The sequence below is a fragment of the Solanum lycopersicum genome, chromosome 11 (assembly GCF_036512215.1).
Source record: "Solanum lycopersicum chromosome 11, SLM_r2.1".
Taxonomy (NCBI): Eukaryota; Viridiplantae; Streptophyta; class Magnoliopsida; order Solanales; family Solanaceae; genus Solanum; species Solanum lycopersicum.
Genome location: NC_090810.1, coordinates 4,142,140 through 4,164,297, shown reverse-complemented (window position 1 = coordinate 4,164,297; position 22,158 = coordinate 4,142,140). Strand labels below are relative to the sequence as shown.

Genomic DNA, 22,158 nt, shown 5'->3' with positions numbered 1-22,158 from the left:
GTAAATCGTATTATATCTCATTTTCAACTTATTGAAGTAAGCAAACGAATATATATATATATATATATATATATATATATATATATATATATATATATAAAAGGGTTTTGAAAAGGGAGAGGATTAAATATAGGAAAAATGCACAGTACTCCTTAGATTATGATCGAAATTTCAGATACACTCCTTAAACTAAGGTTTTATTACCCCCTTGACTTAGCTAGAGTATGACCGAATTCCAGAGAGACACCTTAACGAACCTAAGGTCCTATATATTACCCCCCCCCCCTCCTAACCCATTTTTCTTGTAAGTTTGTGCACCTTTTGTCTTACGTGGTATATCCTGTGATTCCACGCAATTGAGGCGCGTGGGAGATATTTGAATGCAATGTAAGCCAAAAAAGTGCATAAAGTTACAAGAAAAATGGGTTTGGAAGGGGGTAATAGGACCTTAGTATAGTTAAGGTGTCTCTAGGATTTCGGTCATAGTCTAGGGGGTACTTATATATTTTTCTTTAAATATACTTCTATACTATCAAAGATAGTTTAAATATGTTTATCATTGTTATATTTTTCGCTCAAATATATATTTCGTTATACTTTTAATTCAAATATATGTCCCTTCTTATTATACTTTATTGGAATTCTACCCTCCTGAATTCATCACACGAACACGTACAGACAACGTGTTTCTATTTGTTTGAAACTTAACGATAATCAATTTGAACAACACAGTAAAATAATTTCTTTGCAGATTACAACAGTTACGTTTTGTGAAGCAAATAAAATAATAACACAATATTTTATCGCGAAAAACTCAAACTCTTAAGGGTAAAAACCATGACCTATACCTCTGTAAGATTTAACTCTATTTTATTAAACTTTAAGTATCAACAAAAGATTACAAAGCTATGTAACCTAAGGAATTATAAACTCTAATTCCTAGAGGAATTATAAACTCTAGCTAAGGATTTATAAACTCTAATTTCTAGCTACCCAAAGAGACAAAAAAACCCGGTTTTATATCTTCTAATGTTTTTCAAGTTCTACAACTTGTCGAACAATTCCTACTCACAAAACTCAGATTGTAATCAAAACTCTTAATTACAATCTTACAATTTTTCCTCACAAATTGCAATACTCCCAATAAATCTCAAAACTCTCTCAAACCTCTTAATCGTGTTTTGGTCTTCTCTCTATGTAAGTGCGCAATTCTTTCTGATGAAAATAGCTTCCTTTTTATAGATCACAAATTCAATGGGTTGTTTAGCTTTCATGGCACACCTCCGGGATGATACTACCCAAGTACCTTCAATTGAGTCGGTTTCGATAGTCTGCGAGTTTTTAGATGTGTTTCCTGCAGACCTTCCTGGTATGCCACCGGATAGAGATATTGACTTCTGCATCGATCTAGAACCGGGTACTCGCCCCATTTCTATACCCCCTTATAGAATGGCTCCCGCGGAGTTAAGAGAGTTAAAAGCCCAACTTCAAGAGTTGTTGAGCAAAGGCTTCATTAGACCAAGTGCATCCCCTTGGGGTGCTCCGGTTTTGTTTGTGAAGAAGAAGGATGGGAGTTTTAGGATGTGCATAGATTACAGACAACTAAATAAGGTAACGGTTAAGAACAAGTATCCTCTTCCTCGCATTGATGACTTGTTCGATCAGTTACAAGGTGCTTGTGTCTTCTCTAAGATTGACTTGAGATCCGGTTATCATCAATTGAAAATACGGGCAACAGGTGTGCCAAAGATTGCTTTTCGGACCAGGTATGGGCATTACGAATTTGTAGTGATGTCTTTTGGTCTTACGAATGCCCCTGCTGCTTTCATGAGCTTGATGAACGGGATTTTTAAGCCATATATGGATCTCTTTGTGATCGTATTTATTGATGATATATTGGTATACTCAATGAGCAAGAAGGAACATGAGGAGCACTTGAGAATTGTATTGGAAATGTTGAGGGAGAAAAAGCTTTATGCCAAATTCTCCAAGTGTGAGTTTTGGCTAGATGCAGTGACCTTCTTGGGGCATGTGGTTTCTAAGGATGGGGTGATGGTGGATCCTTCTAAGATTGAGACAGTGAAGAATTGAGTAAGACCTACTAATGTGTCAGAAATAAGGAGCTTTGTTGGTTTAGCTAGCTATTACCGTCGATTTGTCAAGGGATTCTCTTCCATTGCTTCCCAATTGACGAACTTGACTAAACAGAATGTTCCATTTGTATGGTCGGACGAATGTGAGGAAAGCTTTCAGAAACTCAAGACCTTGTTGACTACTGAACCAATCCTTACCTTGCCAGTGGAAGGTAAGAATTTCATTGTCAATTGTGATGCATCCTATTCGGGTTTGGATGCAGTGCTAATGCAAGAGAAGAACGTAATAGCTTATGCTTCAAGGCAAACGTAATTATCCGACCCATGATTTAGAATTGGCTGCGGTAGTGTTTGCCTTAAAGCAATGGAGACACTATCTATATGGGGTTAAGTGTGAAGTATACACGGATCATCGTAGCCTACAGTATGTCTTTACTCAAAAGGATTTGAATTTGAGACAGAGGAGATGGATGTAACTACTGAAGGACTACGATATCACTATCTTGTATCATCCGGGAAAGGCTAATGTTGTGGCAGACGCCTTAAGTAGAAAGGCAGGGAGCATGGGAAGTCTAGCTCACTTGCAAGTTCCTAGACGTCCATTGGCTAGAGAGGTTCAGACTCTGGCTAACGACTTTATGAGGTTGAAAGTAAATGAGAAGGGAGGATTGTTGGCTTGTGTGGAGGCGAGATCTTCTTTTCTTGACAAGATCAAGGGAAAACAGTTTGATGATGAGAAACTAAGCCGAATTCGGGATATGGTGTTGCGAGGAGAGGCTAAAGAAGCAATAATGGATGAGAAAGGTGTTTTGAGAATTAAGGGAAGGGTATGTGTGCCCCGTGTTGATGATTTGATCCACACTATTCTTACAGAGGCTCATAGCTCCGGATATTCTATACATCCTGGTGCAACCAAGATGTATCGTGACCTAAAGCAACATTTTTGGTGGAGTAGGATGAAGCGCGACATTGTGGATTTTGTTGCCAAATGTCCAAATTGTCAGCAAGTAAAATATGAACACCAGAGGCCCGGAGGAACACTTCAGAGAATGCCTATTCCTGAATGAAAGTGGGAGAGAATTGCAATGGACTTCGTGGTTGGTCTTCCAAAGACATTGAGTAAGTATGACTCCATTTGGGTAATCGTTGATAAGTTAACTAAGTCTGCTCACTTCATTCCAGTCAAGGTGACCTACAATGCAGAGAAGTTAGCCAAAATCTATATCTCAGAAATCGTTCGATTGCACGGAGTTCCACTCTCCATCATATCAGATAGAGGTACGCAGTTTACTTCTAAGTTTTGGAGAACATTGCATGCTGAATTAGGTACTAGGTTGGACCTTAGTACTGCATTTCACCCTCAGACCGATGGTCAGTCTGAGCGAACAATTCAAGTGTTGGAGGATATGCTTCGCGCATGTGTGATAGAATTTGGTGGTCATTGGGATAGCTTCTTACCCTTAGCAGAGTTCTCCTACAACAATAGCTATCACTCAAGTATTGATATGGCCCCATTTGAAGCATTGTACGGGAGGAGATGTAGGTCTCCCATTGGTTGGTTTGATGCATTTGAGGTTAGACCTTGGGGTACTGACCTTTTGAGGGATTCATTGGAGAAAGTGAAATCTATTCAAGAAAAGCTTTTAGCGGCTCAAAGCAAGCAGAAAGAATATGTGGATCGAAAGGTTAGAGACATGGAGTTTATGGAGGGTGAGCAAGTCTTGCTGAAGGTTTCACCCATGAAAGGGGTGATGCGGTTTGGTAAAAGAGGTAAGCTAAGCCCAAGGTATATTGGACCATTTGAAGTACTTAAGCGAGTAGGGGAGGTGGCTTATGAATTAGCCTTGCCTCCAGGGCTGTCCGGAGTACATCCGGTATTTCATGTGTCTATGTTAAAAAGATACCATGGGGATGGAAACTACATCATTCGTTGGGATTTGGTTCTTCTCGATGAGAATTTGACTTATGAGGAGGAGCCTGTTGCCATTCTAGATAGAGAAATTCGCAAGTTGAGATCAAGGGAGATTGCATCCATCAAAGTTCAATGGAAGAATCGACCAGTTGAAGAGTCCACGTGGGAGAAAGAGGCTGATATGCGAGAAAGATACCCACACCTGTTTACAGATTCAGGTACTCCTTTTCGCCCTTGTTTTTCTTCTTACGATCGTTCGGGGACGAACGATGGGTAAATTGGTATCTATTGTAACGACCTGTTTAGTCGTTTTGAGCAGCAGATTTTATTTTTGGAAAAACTGGCTGAGACGACGGAACCCACGACGGACCGTCATGGGCACGACGGACCGTCGAGGGGGTCTCGTTCCAAAACACTTAGAATTCTGAAATTTGGGTACTGAAATCGACTCTCTGAACTTCGTGACGGAATGGCAGGACGGACCGTCGTGGGCACGACAGACCGTCACAGACCCTTTAATGGAATGGAGTCTCTGAAATCTGTGACGGAGCAGCAGGACGGACCGTCGCAGGCACGACGGCCCGTCACAGGCTGCGTAATCCCAGGCTGGGTCGGATTTCTGTAATTATTTTAAGGGGCGTTTTGGACTATTCCTGCTATAATTATAAATTTAGTGGGTTAATGTTAATAATTTAACTACTTGAGGGTTAAAAGAGATAACCTTGAATTAGCTAGTGGGTTAAATTTATCATCTTTCATACTTAATTATATGCTAATTAGAGTAAAAGAAAGGGGTTTGAATAAGAAAAAGAGAAAGAACAGAGAGAGGGAGAAACGTACGATCAAGAGAAAGAAGAGAACAAAGCTTTGGGAAATTGCTTGCTTGATCAAAATTCTTCGGTGGAGGTAGGTTATGGTTTTTATACTATTTGTAGTTAACTCTTAATAGCGAATGATATGTGTTGGGTTGTATTATAAAGTCTTCTATATGCTTAATTGTATGTTTGCATGAATATGATTATATAATTGTGATGAAATAAGCATGATGAAGCTATTGAATCCCAAATCTTGAAAACTCCAATCTTGAAAACCCCTTGTTAATGATGATGCCTTGGTAGAAAAGAAGGCTTGATGAACTAAAGTAATGAGATTGATGATGCTTTGGTATAAAAGAAGGCTTGATGAACTAAAGTAATGGGATTGATGATGCCTTGGTATAAAAGAAGGCTTGATGAATTGATAGAATGAGATTAGTGGAGCGGGTGTCACGAACCGACACGTAGAATTAGGGGATCGGGTGTCACGAACCGACACGTAGAAGCAGGGGATCGGGTGTCACAAACCGACACGTAGAATTAGGGGATCGGGTGTCACGAACCGACACGTAGAATTAGGGGATCGGGTGTCACGAACCGACACGTAGAATTAGGGGATCGGGTGTCACGAACAGACACGTAGAATTAGGGGATCGGGTGTCACGAACCGACACGTAGAATTAGGGGATCGGGTGTCACGAATCGACACGTAGAATTAGGGGATCGGAGTGTCACGTTCCGACACATAGTATTAGGGGAGCGGAGTGTCACGTGCCGACACAAGAGGAATAAAGATAATGAATCTTGGAATTATGTTAATAAATTCGAAAGAAAAGAACCTAATTCCCAAATGAGCATGATATGGAGGCTTGAGTCCTCATGAGTGTACTTGACGTTATTTATCAAAGATTCTTGTACATGTTGTTGCTACAGATTGAGTATTGTAGTTGATTTATGATATGATCTGATATATATTGTTTTCTATTTTGAGTTGGCCGATGATATCTACTCAGTACCCGTGTTTTGTACTGACCCCTACTTGTATGTTTCTTTCCTTGTTATTTGTGGAGTGCAGCAAACGTGCCGTCGTCTTCAACTCAACCGCAACTCTAGCCAGTTTTCATTACTCCGGATTTCAGGGTGAGCTAATGCTTCTAGCTTGGACTGGATCTTCCTCTTCATGTCTTGATGCCTTGAACTTCCGGCATGGACTAGTTTTTTACTTATTTTAGCTTCTTCGATACTCTTAGATTAGTAATTTGAGGATAGATGTTCTTGTGATGATGACTTCCAGATTTTGGGGATAATGATAAGTTTGAGTTTTAGAAGTTGATTATTGATTTTCATTAATGAGTTTAAGTCTTCCGCATTATATTGTGTTATTATATTCGAAATGTTGGGTTTTGTATTGATTGGTTCGCTCACAAAGGAGGGTAAGTGTGGGTGCCAGTCGCGACTCGATTTGGGTCGTGACAATAATTTACTCCTATGTCTACGGCTACATTGCTGATTTTCTTAATCTGAGCCTAATTAATATTATTTCATATATTTATTATAAAGCTACATTCTTGACTAAAAATTTATATTGTGAGTTAAATAGGTGTGTTTTAGTAAATCGATTATTTAGAATTGGCAGGTCATTTGATTTGGTGTTTGTGCACATGTTTTCTTATTAAAATTAAGGACAATTTTATATCAAACTATAATAAAAGGCAGATTGAAAATAAACGAGATAAGAATTTTAGTAACTCTCATAATACAAGAGTGATAGTAAGACTATCACTAAATATATTCTCACTTTGATTATTTATAAAATTAAATTATTTGACAAGAACTTTAATAATAACTATATGATTGAAAAAAAAAATGTGATTAGTCTAGAGAAATTATTGAAGTAAAATTTTTCGTTCTAGAACGTCTAGAAATCTCTCTTGCAGAATTTATTAATCTAAGAAAAGTTGTAAAATAAATTGTTGATGAAACTATTTTATAGATTGATATAATTTTTCTTTCATATATAACATAGATATATGTTTTATTGCATATTTACTGCATTGTGATTTTTATTTTACTCATAGAACAACATTAGGCTAGCGTAAGCTAGCTAGCTAGAACGTTACATGACCTAATTAAACATTAAAACAAAGACAATATAGTGCACTAAGCTCTCATTATTTATCATGAACGTTGAATTAAGTCGTTATACGTTGTGCATTTAAGGGCGATTAACATCATTTTGCATATTGTAAGCTGAATATTCTTGAGCGGTTCTACAACATTGCTTACACCCTCCTCCTCGATAATATCCACCGCAACATCCGTGGTGGCAATAATTGCCACCGCCTCCGTGACCACCACCACCGTGACAACCACGTCCATGGCAGCCGCCTCCGCCGCCCCAACCATGGCCTTGTGTTTCATCATTTAGTTGTCCTTCATTTGTTGCTACATACAACATATAGTATTTCTCATTAGTGCATGGAACAACTATTCATGCAAATTTAATCTTTTACTCTGTAGTATATGACGATATTTGACTGAATATTAAATTTTTACTAAAATGTGTTATATTCGTTAAAAGAGTATATTCTTAGTTGTGATCTCTTTCTATAGTTAGATGAGTGCATGCATAGGTGAAGGTAGAGTAGAAGATTAAAATTCAATTAAGTCCAATAACTTAATTGGTCAAATTTTCCATGACTCTATATATATATATATATATATATATATATATATATATATATATATAAATCATTACCAAATATATTTAAAATATTAATTCAAAATCTAGTCACTCAGAAAAAGTGTAATCTAAAAAACTTATCTGTCTTTATCTTTACAAACATGTCATTGAAGACGAAACAAAAAGTAACTAGCTATATTTATGAAGGTCAATAGATCCATATATTTAAGAACAATATAAATATATTCTAGTAATGTTTAGTTTTTATTAGGTAAGAACTAAGAAACAACTAAGTAAATACTAAATTCAAGTCCTAACATAATTTGATCAGAATTGTATAATTTTCTGAAAGTTTTATTTTTAAAAAGAACATACAAAATTTAAATAATAATCGAAAAAAGAGATATTTGCGTAAATCGACCTTTACCTTTAGTCTTATCAACTGCTAGAGCTGAAGCAACAAAAAGAAAAGCACATAAAAGGGCAAGGAGAACAATTAGGCTATTATTGACCTTCATATTTGTTCTAACAAAGAAATGATTTTTGAAAGTGGAATGGAATTGGCTTACAACTTAGCCTAAATTTATACTCAAAAAATCTCACTACAAGACATAAAATCTTATGTATTTCTTCGTGATGATCTGGATCTAAAACTCTATTCTCGACGTTTCATTATAATCTTATGAAAGTAAAAAAAAAAATTATAATCTTTAAATAAAGATATATAATATATTAAAATGCCTTTAAATTTTACATTATGTATGATATAGAAATAATTACTTCCTTCCTCCAGAATTTTTTGTCATGTTACGCTTATCGAAAGTTAATTTGACTAATTTTCAAAGGTAAATTAGATTATATTAATTTGATATTTTAAATAAAAAAAAATTAGATATTCTAAAACTATATGAAAAGTATGATAAATTATAATTTTTTGCATATTAATATGATGAAAAATACATCTAAAAATATCAGTCAAAATTTTTATATTTTAACTCTAAAAATAGAAACTATGACGAACGTTATTAGACGGAGGGCGTAACAAGTTTCTGATTATAGAAAGTTTCATCTATTAATAGTGTTTAAGATCAATAAAAAAAAAGTAAGACTCATTATCAGAAAATCGTTATTATTTCCTAACAAATGGACTAGCCAATAAGGAATTTTCAACTGATTAAGACACACTTAGACAAGATCGATATTTCCTTTTTTACTTTTGACATAAATTCAACTAGAATTTGTCTTGCTAATAACATTTTTGACAGATTATTGTTTAATATTTAAATTGATGAGTCAAATCTTAATAAAATATATTTAAAATTAATAATTTTTTAATCGTGCAGTAGTGAAATTATTTCATCCTTAATCAACGATTTTGAATTCAAATCATATTAAGAGTTTAACCTTTAAATAAACCTCGTAAAATATGATATAGATTTAATCAGAACTTTATTGTGGACTTTGAATAAATAAAAACGTATATATTAAAATGAAAAAGCATAAATTTAGAAACTTTTATCTATTGGATGACGAACTGATTATGGAAGTTGAAAGAAGAAAAAGGAAAACAAGTAAGCTTAGCTTAAGCTACGTGGTGCATTTTGAGGCCTTACACGTGGAATATTGGTGCCTATATTTTTGGATTCTATAGTAATCTCAAGTGACTGAAGTCAAAATTATTTGACAAAATCAACTCCAAAGAAATATAAAATGATGTAATATTTGAAATTTTAATCAATAACCTAATATATAACGTAAGAAATAATTGAAGTTTTTTTTTTTTTTTGGATGATAGTCATCTTCTTTTATTAGGTGGAAAGAGCACCGATAGTCATTATTAGGACTCCAATATAAAGAACAATTGAAATGTTCGAAATAAATAAATCAATCATTTTACTAAAGGTAAACTAAACTTTACATAATTATAAAAATTAATATAAAAATACTATAATCTAAATCTTTAGTAAATATTCTATACATCACCTAGTGTTTAGTTTGTAAGGTTAAGAAACATATGAATAAATATTAAATTCAAATATAGCATATTGTTCTATCAAAATTATGTAAATCTTCTAAAAGTTAATTTATAAAACATTTAATAATAGGAATAAAAATTTAAACAACAACTTAAAAAAGAGATATTTAGTCTCATCAACTGCTAGAGCTGAAGTAACAAAAAGGAAAGCAAAAGTGCTAGCAGAATAATTAGGCTGTTGAATCTTAGTGATCTTTATAAGTAAAAAATATTAGAAAAGTAAAAACACATTATCAAAAAATCATTAATCTGAACGAATACACTAGTTCCTTTTGAAATTTGATTCATCAGCTTTCACGCACCTCAATTAATTTCACGAGGATAAGTATGCTGACCTAATAGAATGGCTTAAACTTTGAATATTTAAGAACCATGAAACAATAATAACATTGGCAAAACCAAGAAAATGCCATTTACAAGCATTCAATTTCTTTAGCAGGTAAAACAATCCAAAGCTTAGTACAGAAAAAGAAAGTAACGAAAGTACAAGAAACAACAGATACTAACGAAACAAACAGAGCATCCATGTCTTATTCATGAATCCAGAAACAAGAAGTATGGGGAAGATTGTACAAGTATATATCTTTAAAAGTTGTATGGATATAAGAGCAAATGAGGACAGACCAATCTCATGCTTGCGTCTCCTATAACGACTCCTAAATTACAGAACAAAGACTAAAAGAGACGAAAAAGTCAGCTCAGACATTGGTGTCAACAAGAGCAATGCTACGAACCTTTCAAGAATGAGCGAATGATACTAACCATCTCGAGATGTAGCTTTCTGGAGCAAAAGGTATTTCAAATCTCCATAAGTTCCAGCAGGATGGGACTTGAAACCATCAGACAAAGTGACACGGAAAAATTCTAGCGTTTGTAGAATACAATATCACGGCTGCAGTTGGCCTTAATAGCTTCTTCTAAACCTTGTACACGGTCAAAATCAGCTTTGAACGTCACCATGGTGACTCCATCTTTCCCGGTATCATAATCCTGCTTGATATCTTCTGCTTGGAATGACTGTAGCTGTGAAAACGAAACAAATTCCCAGAAATGCATTAATAGAAGTAAATGTGCACCAATTATGATCTTGAAGCATCAGCTTTTGATTCAGAGAATAAACCGAAAAAAGAATGAAAACTGAAAAATCGAAAAACTATTACTGAATAGCGCAACATTGACAAATATAAGAACTCCCTCCGTTTCAATTTGTTTGTCTAGTTTTGACTTCGCACAAAGTTTAAAGAAAGTAAAGAAGACTTTCGAATCTTGTGGTCTAAAGCTAAGCTAAGATATGTAGAATTTACAAAAGTGCACTTTAATCTTGTGATCTTAAATATGTCATGTGGAAAGTTAAAAGTAAAAAGTTGCCAAAAAAAGATATTCTTTCGGAAACGGACTAAAAGGAAAGTAAGACAAACAAATTGAACCGCAAAGAGTAGAACTGTAGAAGTTTTAGCACAAAGATCAAATTTACCTGATGGTATAGGACTCCTAGTAGTTCAAAAGGAACCTCCAAGCCCATCGGCACCTAAAACCAAAAAGTATTGTTTAATCAATGAGTAGGTCTCAAGTTTGTGCTAAAAGCACATAACGTAGCGAGAAGAATAGGATCAACGTGCAGTTGAACCTATGCCTATACACAATGAGCAAGGGAGACGGGGGATAAAAGCTGCTCGAGCAATTTCTTACTTTAGATTTTACAAGACATGTAGGAGCATTTCTTAAACATTCTGCAGCGACTCCTCCATAAGCTCTTACTAGACCTCCAGTGCCAAGTTTAATTCCTCCAAAGTGTCTGCGATTCAGAAAAGAAACACGATAAAGATATATGCATGCTTTCACTTCTTGGAAACATTTCCCAATTTAGGCACGTGATTCAAGTCTAGTTTACATCGCCTCGGACAAAATTCTGAAAGTACCAACGTTATCTACTAAATAAACGCTGTACCTAATAACGACCACCATGATTCTATCCAATCCTGAGGATGCAATTGCAGAATGTATCGGCTTGCCAGCAGTACCAGATGGTTCGCCATCATCATTAGTCCGATATTGTTCACCAACCTAGATAGAATGAATAATAACATTTTTGGCATGGTAAGATAAGAGCCAAGAATGATATACACAATTCGGAGAATCCTAAAACTAGAGAAACTTTGTTTCTTATATGTCCATATAAAGAGAAGCAGTTGTTATCATTATGGATGGAAGCAATTGTGACACAAAATGCTAGTCACTGAGGGGTTGTTTGGTTCAAAACTAGGCTATTCCTGGTATTATAATCAAGATAATCTATCCCACATATGTATCTTGGTTATACGTAATACCCTCAACTAAACATATGATAGATTCAATCCAAATTTATACTTGGAGAACACACTTAATATAGCACTCATACCAAACAATTCCTAATTCAACCATATGTTCTCAATCAAGCAATGTATCAATTATACCTCAATCACAATACCGATAGCATAAGCTTAATAATGTTTCAACAAATGCAGCTCCTTGTTTATGATATAAAACAACTTTTCTTCGTCAATTCCCAAATACTTCTAACATAAAAGGATATAGCAATAAAAACATTGTTTTATTGCACTTGAGCTGAGAGTCTTTCGGAAAGAACCTCTCAAGGTCTGCATACACTCTACTCTCAAGGTCGGACACACACTCCTCTACCCTCCTCATACCCCGCTTGTGGAATTACACTGAATAAGTTGTATATCAATAAAGACATGATTTTGGCCACAAGAACATACCTTGTACGCCCAACAATTATGTGTAGCCCGAGGATCTCGTACCTAAAATCAAATCAAATCAGTAATTACAATCCTCATAAACAAATTCAAGATTACAATTTCAAGAATCAAAAAAAAAAATGCAAAAGATTCAATTTTTACACACTCAATACAACCAAATGAACCCAAAAAACTAAAGGGTACCTCAGAAAGGAAAGATTGAGCAGAGCCCTCATCTGGAATATGACCAGAAATGGCAATAAATTTGCTTTTTTTGATTTCTTTCTCAAAAGTTACTCTTTCTTTGAGTGTTGTAAATGCACCTCTATTTGAACTACTACTGGCGCTGCTGCTAGCGGTGACCATTTGTTTCCCGGTGCCGGAAAATAAGAACGCCGGCGAGAGAATCAGGCGGTGGTTACGGCAGCGGAGATGGTGGTTCAGCTTTGAACAAGGACTGGAAATTAACCAAGAAGCAGACATCTATGGTGGCAGCAATTTCGTGAAGATTGAGGATGTTTAGAAAATTAAAAAGAGTAAAATTGATATTTTGACCCATCAAGTTTTGGTAACTACGAATTCATCCTTGGAGTTATCAATTTTTTGGGTATGAGCTTGAAATATTGTTTTTGAATCAATATTTGTTTTATAATATGGTCCATTTATTGCAATTTCATCTTGAAACGGAGAATTTAAAATATAAAATATTGATTTACTGAGTATATGTTTTGAGGTTCGTTTGAATTTGAAAATGTACTTATTTTTTCGCGGAACAAACTGAGTTCAATCCTAAGGTCTAAACGAACGTCCACGAAAAATTTTGGCCATTTCATTTCGGAAATTCGTGATCAAAAAAATTTTATGGACTATCGTTGTTCTAGCTTATAAGATTTTGAAGGGTTTAAGTGAGATTTTTGTTAAACACAACAAATCAAATATTATTATTTGTCAATAACTCCAACTTCAAATACTTTCTCTAATGATGATTTTTCGAACACTACTCCGGACTTGAAACTATCCTTCTTGAGCAGTATAGTAAATATTAATTATAAAATTATGTTTGTACAAAAATAAAAATCTTTCAATGTTTGTCAATTTACTATTAAACTTAGATACACATAATAATTTTATAAATTACGAACGAATAGATGAGACTCCTGCATATTTTAATCTGAAATCTTCAATTCAAAACTTTTAAAATATAAAAGATTTCTTCCCTTTAGCAAACCATACACAATGTGAAATAGTTTTGAATACTAATTGCTTACAACAAAAGCATATCAATTGTGTATTAGTTCAATTTCTCTTTTTTCTTCTTAAAATTTCTCTTTTTGAACTTTTAAAAGCTATAATTTGAAGGTGAGATACTATGGCATATGTTCTCAAATGATGAGAACAATTGGCAAAAGCAAAACAATGTTCCAATTCACTAGAGTTTGAGTTTGAAAGAATTCAACCATCTTTTTTTTGTTTGGCATAAAAAATAATTGTTCTCCATTCATACATAAACATATGAATTTATAGAATAAATATCTTTTTGAAATTCTATACTTCATACCTAAGTATTGTTTAATTTTATACTTAAATAAAGTCATATTTAGTCGTTCGCTAACCATTGGAATAACACTTATGTATACACTATTTTTGGTGAACACAAAAGAGATAACTTTTGTCATCTACTTTGAAAAGATGTTTATGCTCCTTATAACTAGGAGAATTTGAAGAAACGTGCCTAATTATATTCTCAAGACAGTATTTTTTTAAGAAAAAATTATTCTTTATATTTTTTCTAATAGACACTATCTAGATAAAGGGAGGAGACATATAGAGCTGAGGGGTTTCATCCCAATCCCATCGAACGAAAATTTACATTATTCATATATGATTATTTAAAATCATTTTTTTATATATTTAAAGTAGATGTTGGACTCTCACCCCACCCCTCGACTTTTTTGGTCAAATCTATGATAAACTAATTAGCAATCTTTATTTTATAAACAATATAATTAATTTGGTAGATAATAATGTCAACAAAGTCGCTTTGGCCGAGTGGTTAAGGCGTGTGCCTGCTAAGTACATGGGGTTTCCCCGCGAGAGTTCGAATCTCTCAGGCGACGAAATGGTTTTTCTTTTTAACGCTTCGATTATCCTCTTCCGAAACCCTATTTTTGAGATTTCGCTAGGGTGTGTATCGATCGATGCAATCCAAGGTATTATCGTGTCTAGTTTGCCGATTTTCAATTTGTAATCACGCTAAAATCACGGATCAAACTAACGAGATATTTATTAATAATTAATTAATCTTCGATTCTTAACGACTTGATTTTCGGTTAATAGTTAAATCGTGAGCATTTGGGATAAACTAGTAAATTATTAATAAAAAACATAAAATTAAAAATTAAACCAATAAAAAAAATTAACAAAACGAAATAAACAATCTTTCTTTCGACCTAAAATTTTTTTTTATAGATCAAATTAATTATAATATTACTGAATATATCGTTATTGTTTTAAAGAAAAAAGTCATAAGTGAGGTGGGGATGGCAAAAAGCACCTTCCCCAAATAAAGCTATAATATGCCCAAACCGCGGTGACTCGGTCATGTTTTTTCCAACTTTAATTATTTATTTTTGGGTGCCATATATTAGTGTGAACAACTCACACGTAGAGTCCAAGCCAAGCACTCGAGCTCTAATTATTTGGATTTTTTTTTTTCATTTTTCTTAACTATTTTCATTAAATTCTTTCATGACTTTTTATTAATTTTTGAGTGAAATTATCACCAATCTATTTAATTAAAATTGAAGAGAATAATATATACGCAGTGTGTTATATAGTTTGAATAAAATAGAATTTAGGAAGTTTTTTTTTTATTTTCTGTTTATTAATCTTTCTTATATCTGCACTCTGTCCTAGTGAAATTTTTTCGTAATTTGCTCTCATGTAGCTCTGACGAGATTTGAAAAGAGTTCATATGTGTAAACTTTTCAAGAAAAAGACCTAAAAAATGGAACGATTTCTTAGTAAATATTTTCTCGATAAAGAATGAATAAAAAACTAATGTAGTATCTATCCACCTCACCACCCATTTGGTTGTCAATTTTCAATATATGACACTAGTCTTGATTTAATTGAGAAGTATATTGTAATCATAATATTATATTCGTTTTCTTTTTCCTATTATTTAAATGTGTAAGGAGGTTGACACGAAATTATATATATTTCATGTTATGTACATTTGTAATGTCTATATTAAGTTGACAAATGCAAGAAAAGATTGGAATTAGGCTTAAGACTTTATGAGTATGATAATTACATTATTAAAATCAATAAAAATGAAGGAAATTAATACTTCCCTATTTTTATTTTTATTTTTTGTTAGTTAAAAGTAAGATGGAGTAAATATTACGCATGTTAAACAAACCACAATTTAAAGATGCTATAGCTTTTGCCCATTTTTTTTTTCCATAAACATATCATACAATTGGATGGCCATAAAGGCAAAAATTGGGGCATCAAATGCCCACTTGACCAATTTTTTTATTTTTATAATTTTTCGATAAAATGTAAATTCGTTTGGGGTAATAATTTAAATAATTATTTTTAAGTTCGAATTAAAAATTTCTAAGTAAGGATAGAAGAGATTTTTGTTATTATACAATAATCCATGTTTCTAACTTGACCACTTTTGAAAAATGGATACTCCTTTGTTCTATTTCAGTAAAAAAAAAAATTAAGAATATTCTATTAATATTAGTATTTGATTTATATTAACTTTCAACAAACTTTAAAATATAGTCCACTTCGGAACTATTTCAAATAGACAATGTGATAAAACCTAATTTCATATACTTTTATTTAAAGTGACGCGTTGTTAGAGTTCAGATAAAAATAATTGTACTTTAGTCATGTATATAAAAATGGGAAAAAAGATTAATAATATTCTTAAACTATTTGAAATGGCTTATATATACCTTTAAACTTTATTTCAGTTCAAAACTATCCTTTCCGTTATAGTATTGGGTCAAAAATATCTTTCTATTAACGGAAGTTGTTAAATGTCATGTGGATGATGCCACATTGCATGCCAATAGGATTCTACTGCCACATAGACTAAATAAAAGAGGTCAAAAATACCCTTAAACTATTCGAAATAGCTCATATTTACCCTTAAACTATATTTCGACTCAAAACTATCCTTCTCGTCAAACTATTGGACCAAAAGTACCCTTCTTAATCATATAGTATCAAATGGTTTAATTTGCAAGCTTTAACGTATTATGAATAGAATTTATATGGTAGTCCTAAAATCAAATACATATACACTTGAACCTCTATTTATGAGTCATACTTCCTTTTTTAATATATCAAGAAAAGAAAGCTATATTTTAAAATAATTCAATTTAAGGTTATTTATTTAAAAAGACATAGATTTATAGCAACAAAATATTTTTAGCATAAATTTTATGAAACTTTTAAAAATAACTTGCGTGTTTAATTAAATATCGTCACATTGCGACGGAAGAAGTATATGCTATTGCCTTTGATTGTGCGGTTTCAAAGTGTCGGGTAAAACTTTGGCCCCTTAAGTTTATTCTCAACCAATAAGCACCATCAATTTTATTCAACAAGGTTCATATGGTCCATTAGTTACACATAGGAGACTTTTAACTTTTCAATGGCATAATTCAAATAAGTAATTTTTTCTCAATTCTATCTAACATTTTCTATTGAAAAAATATAAAATAGTTTCAATTGTAATAAATTATATGAGTCTTCTTTTTAATTATACAATTCATTTCAATACTATGTTTTATGATAATTCAATTATTATAACTAGCTTATTAAAGTCAATTTTTTTTTTTTGGTTTTAAATGCATTATTCGTGTTAGTAAATTAATACAACTCAAAATTATTAGTCGTATAGTTGCCAGTAAAAATAATTACACGTCTGGCTTTCGTTCTTAAACATAATGATCTATTGATGTGCAATCTTTTATCCGTTTGTTGATCTAGTTATAATAAATAAAATAATTAAGTGATTAACTTGTTTGTAACAAACAATTGAGAATGTGAGCAAAAACTCTTCAAAATTTGAGTTCAAAAAATCTAATGTGAACTATTTTTATCATACGTTTACAAATTCAACCAAAAGATACCATACTTTAAATATCTAAATAGCTTTAAAAGTAAAATCATACAAGTAAATTTAAAAAAAGACATGGAGTTATATTACTTTCAATTACAAAACAAAGCTAAAATTTTCACTAAAAATCCAAAATATAAAAAATTAACGCATAAAAAATAAAATGAAATTTAACACCTACCATACATAGACCTAAAAAGCCGAATAAATTCAAATAAATTTTAAAAAAAAATCCTCGATATTACTTGACTCCGCCCCAAACTTCCATAGAAGGAATACTATTTTGTTTTTCTTTTGTAATAATATTACAATCAAAAAATATTTCCATTGACCAAAGTCCGCCGCAGAGAAAAGTAGAACCCGCGTTGTATACAAAACCTAATTTCCTTTTTTTTGGCTATAAATTCCTTTCTTCCTTCTTCTTCTCAACTCACAATTTATATGTCTCACAGACTCAACGTTCCACACTTCGCATCTATAGCTTTCGGTCTCCATTCTCATCTACTGGTTTCCAGTGAGATGATCTCTAATTCCAACTGGATTTAAAAGATCTTAGTATTTTTTTTTTGTGTTTACAATTTTTTTCCTATTACCTAATACATATTTAATTTTTTGATTTGATTCATTGGTATAATGGGTGTTAAGGGATTTGTTGAGGGAGGTATTGCTTCGATTATTGCTGGGTGTAGTACTCACCCACTTGATTTAATCAAAGTTCGTATGCAGCTTCAAGGAGAAACCCCAATTTCAGCTCCGGCGACTGTTCACAATCTCCGTCCAGCACTTGCTTTTCATACTGCTAATCATACGATTCATATTCCGGCGCCGTCGGTGGTTGCTCATGCTCCACCGCGTGTAGGACCGGTTGCTGTTGGTGTTAAGATTATTCAACAAGAAGGTGTTGCTGCTTTGTTTTCCGGTGTATCAGCGACTGTTCTCCGGCAGACGCTGTACTCTACCACCAGGATGGGTTTATACGATATGCTGAAGCAGAAATGGACCGATCCAGATACTAACATCATGCCTTTGTCGAAGAAGATCGTTGCCGGATTAATCGCCGGCGGGATCGGAGCTGCCGTTGGTAATCCCGCCGACGTAGCGATGGTTCGCATGCAGGCTGACGGCCGGCTTCCGATCTCTCAACGCCGCAACTACAAAAGCGTGATCGATGCAATTACTCAGATGAGTAAAAGCGAAGGGGTAACTAGCCTGTGGCGCGGTTCATCTCTTACCGTGAACCGCGCCATGCTAGTTACCGCATCGCAGCTAGCATCGTACGATCAGTTCAAAGAGACTATCCTCGAGAAAGGGTTAATGAAGGACGGGCTCGGAACTCATGTGGTTTCGAGCTTTGCTGCTGGGTTTGTGGCAGCGATAGCGTCTAATCCAGTGGATGTGATTAAGACACGTGTTATGAACATGAAAGTCGAGCCGGGAATGGCCCCACCGTACAGTGGGGCCATTGATTGTGCAATGAAAACTATCAAAGCTGAAGGGCCAATGGCATTGTATAAGGGATTTATTCCTACAATCTCAAGGCAAGGTCCATTTACTGTGGTGCTCTTTGTCACACTGGAACAAGTCAGGAAAATGCTTAAAGATTTTTAATGATGATGACGAAGAAAAAAAAATTAATTAAATTAGTATTAAGGATTTAAAAAAAAAAGTTTAGTTGAATTTATGTTTTTTAAGTTTGGGAAAAGTGATACTATGTTGTGTTCTAATATTATTATTTATGGTTACTTCTATATGAAAAAACGAGTTCTTGTTTGGTGGAAATTAATGATTCTTGATTAAGCAAATTTTTTATAGTTTTTGTTTAATTATGTTTTGAGACCTTGAATTAGGTGAAATTAATGACTCTTTCGCTTATTTTCTAGACACGTTTAAAATTTATGGTGTATAATATTTAAATTAAAGCTTGAGTCATATGAATTAAAGAAATCAATACATAATACATGACAAAGAACAAGTGTATATGCTACATAGACGTTCGGGCTTAATTGACGTAAGTTAAAGAACAAACTATTAATGACCCGTTAGCTTATTTTCTAGACACGTTTAAAATTTACGATGTATAATATTTAAATTGAAGTTAGATTCATACGAATTTAAGAAATCAATAAATAATACATGACAAAAAAACAAGTGTATATTCTACATAGACGTTCGGGCTTAATTGACGTAAGTTAAAGAACAAACTATTAATGACTCGTTAGCTTATTTTCTAGTCATGTTTAAAATTTATGATGTATACTATTTAAATTGAAGTTTGATTCATATGAATTTAAGAAATCAACAAATAATATATGACAAAGGACAAGTGTATATGCTACATAGACGTTTGGGCTTAATTGATGTAAATTAAAGAATAAACTTATAATGTATCGAGTTAAAACAGATAATACGTGAAATGAGCTTAGTGATAATGTATGTACAAAGTCCATTGTATAAAAATCTGCAAATCACTTTAACCAAATTTACAAATAAGATGACTTTGGGCTAATTTTATAACATTTAAATTGACCAAGTCGACGTGACTTTATTTCAATCAATATATATATGCTTTTTTTTAGAAGAAAAAATAAACAAATTTACACCGCAAAGTTTTATTTGTGGGATAAAGTAGCTTTAGACTTTTAAAATTTTTGTTATAGTTCAATAATGACAATTTTCTTTTTTTCAATCTCGTTTTTATAAAAAAAAATGAATTGAGGTCTAATTCAATTCTAAAAATTAGTTAAAAGATGGAATTGACCAAACCATATTTAGGGATCTTCATCCCCATTCACCGTCTCGAAAGCAAAAAGCTAGAGCACGACAACTACATGAAAGCCTTATGAGTGAGGTTAACCGAAGGTCAGGAAAAGTTTACTAGCAAGAGGGAATCAAATATTTGGATCATCTACTCTTCAAAATTTATATGATATTTTTTTCCTTTTTAGTCCGTTTTAAAAAAAGAGAATCTTTTATATTTAGTAACAACTTAACTTTAAACTTTACATATTTTAGATAAGTAAATTTTATATTTCTACCATTAATAAGATGATTTATAGCCATAAAAATATCTATAACTTATTTTAAACTATAATTTTTTTTAAAAAAAAAATAAAAATTATATTCTTAAACTTCATACTAAGCATACACCTTTTACATTTATCGAAAAGAAAAGAATAATACCTTAAACAATATTTTATATAATCACAAAGAACAAGTAATACCATGTTACGTTAATATTGGAACAATATTATATCATGCCCACCTCCAAAGGACAACAAAAAAAGAGGGGAAAAAGAGTCAAAATGGCTTCTTAGCCACCAAAAAAAGAGTTTCATTTAATTAAAAACTTTTATTTTATTTTATTTCCACACGTTTATGGGAGAATAATTCTAAGTAGAGTAGCTTTGACCTAAGAAATTTTGAATAAGTCACGGGCAAAACTCTAAAAGTCAAAAAGAATTGAATCCATTTTCACATAATTTTCAATAATCACATTTAATAATGATTGATAAATTCAGTAACTAAAATAAATCAAAAATTAAGTTTGACTATGCTCCCTTTTAATAAAATAATATAAATTTATATTATAAATTTAGAATAATAAATACATTAAAAAAAAGTTCTATTTATGGGGTCAAGAGTTGTTGCCTAGTAGGTAAGGGAGCGTGTGCTAGGCACATGCATAAGGGACCTACAACTTATTCTACTTGTGGGCCCATGTAAGTGAAACTCGAAATAATATCTTATTCTTCGATTATATTATTATCTATTTTTACTTTTTGCGATTATGATATTATATATCGTTGCTTATTATGTTGAGCATATGTATTTTCCTTTTTCATACTTGATTTTACTATTCCTTATGCTGATGATCTATCAAAAGTCACATTTCTTCTTTTGATACGATTATGTACACATCGCCTTTCTCAAATTTTACTTGTGAAATTACACTGAGTATATTATTATCGTAATAATATGCAATGCATATTGGAATAATGGTATTTGGTTTCTATAAGTTTTTCTTTTTCCCTTTTAGAATATAAATTTGTCTCTAAATTCTAAGAGATTATGATGAATTCTTGAACATGCAATTATTCACATGCTTTGATACCTTCTATAATTTGAGTTCTTAATTGACTACACATTAAATCCATTGAATCCTATTCTTATTTATTGAAATAAAAAAATATTCTCTTGGTTCCCTTTTTCTTTTTCTATTTTTATAAAAAAAGAAAAAGAATAAATCCATTATCATATAGCCCATCTTTATATCCCTAAAAAGGAAGGATACATGAAATTCATACATGGTGAGTTGGTGACTAACACATTATGTATTTTTATTTAAAATGTCTTCACATAGTTGATGTCACATAACATACTTTATTACTCCCTCCCTCTCTTTCAATTTGTTCGTTTTATTTTTTCTTTTTAATTTATTTTAGAAAAAAAAGATTTTCTTTTTTTTCTAACAACTCTTAAATTGTAATTTCTCACCTCACGTGTTTAAGATCATAAAATTAAAAAAGAAATTTATTACATTATACATATTTTTAATTTAAAAAACTATAAAATTCAACTTAAATTTTGTGTCTAGTTAAAATCAGACTGAACAAATTAAAACGAAGAAATAAAGTACTATTATTTTTACTATATAGTTGTCACCATTTCAAATGGTTAGATCAACAGAAAAAAATAAAATAAAAATAGACCACTTGGATTAAGCCTAATAGAATAAT

At 32.5% G+C, this 22,158-nt stretch overlaps 2 protein-coding genes, 1 long non-coding RNA gene and 1 other non-coding gene across 4 annotated transcripts; 2 read left to right on the top strand and 2 right to left on the bottom strand.

Annotated features, from left to right (window-relative positions):
- Positions 1-6,814: 6,814 nt before the first annotated feature.
- On the bottom strand, positions 6,815-8,068 carry LOC101244731 (uncharacterized). The gene is made up of 2 exons (XR_011212517.1): positions 7,931-8,068; positions 6,815-7,265 (listed from the first exon to the last, which is right to left on the bottom strand). It is a non-coding gene; the product is annotated as an uncharacterized lncRNA (long non-coding RNA).
- A 1,859-nt stretch (positions 8,069-9,927) lies between these two features.
- On the bottom strand, positions 9,928-12,934 carry LOC101244439 (uncharacterized). Its single transcript, XM_004250093.5, has 6 exons — positions 12,481-12,934; positions 12,298-12,339; positions 11,487-11,602; positions 11,228-11,333; positions 11,013-11,066; positions 9,928-10,561 (listed from the first exon to the last, which is right to left on the bottom strand). The coding sequence occupies exons 1-6, from the start codon at positions 12,757-12,759 to the stop codon at positions 10,403-10,405; spliced, it is 756 nt and encodes a 251-aa protein (XP_004250141.1). The 5' UTR covers positions 12,760-12,934; the 3' UTR covers positions 9,928-10,402.
- A 1,377-nt stretch (positions 12,935-14,311) lies between these two features.
- On the top strand, positions 14,312-14,393 carry TRNAS-GCU (transfer RNA serine (anticodon GCU)). The gene has a single exon. It is a non-coding gene; the product is annotated as a tRNA-Ser (tRNA).
- Positions 14,394-17,492: 3,099 nt separating this feature from the next.
- On the top strand, positions 17,493-19,201 carry LOC101244142 (mitochondrial uncoupling protein 5). The gene has a single exon (XM_004250092.5). It carries the CDS (start codon positions 18,056-18,058, stop codon positions 19,028-19,030), a length of 975 nt encoding a protein of 324 aa, XP_004250140.1. The 5' UTR covers positions 17,493-18,055; the 3' UTR covers positions 19,031-19,201.
- Positions 19,202-22,158: the final 2,957 nt, after the last annotated feature.

Coding starts and splice junctions, on each gene's coding strand:
- LOC101244142 (XM_004250092.5), top strand. CDS start 18,056: ATGGGTGTTAAGGGATTTGTTGAGGGAGGTATTGCTTCGATTATTGCT.
- LOC101244439 (XM_004250093.5), bottom strand. CDS start 12,759: ATGTCTGCTTCTTGGTTAATTTCCAGTCCTTGTTCAAAGCTGAACCAC. Junction 11,603..12,297: donor ATAATTGTTGGGCGTACAAG/GTATGTTCTTGT, acceptor CATTCTATCTAG/GTTGGTGAACAATATCGGAC. Junction 10,562..11,012: donor TAGGAGTCCTATACCATCAG/GTAAATTTGATC, acceptor TCGTTTTCACAG/CTACAGTCATTCCAAGCAGA.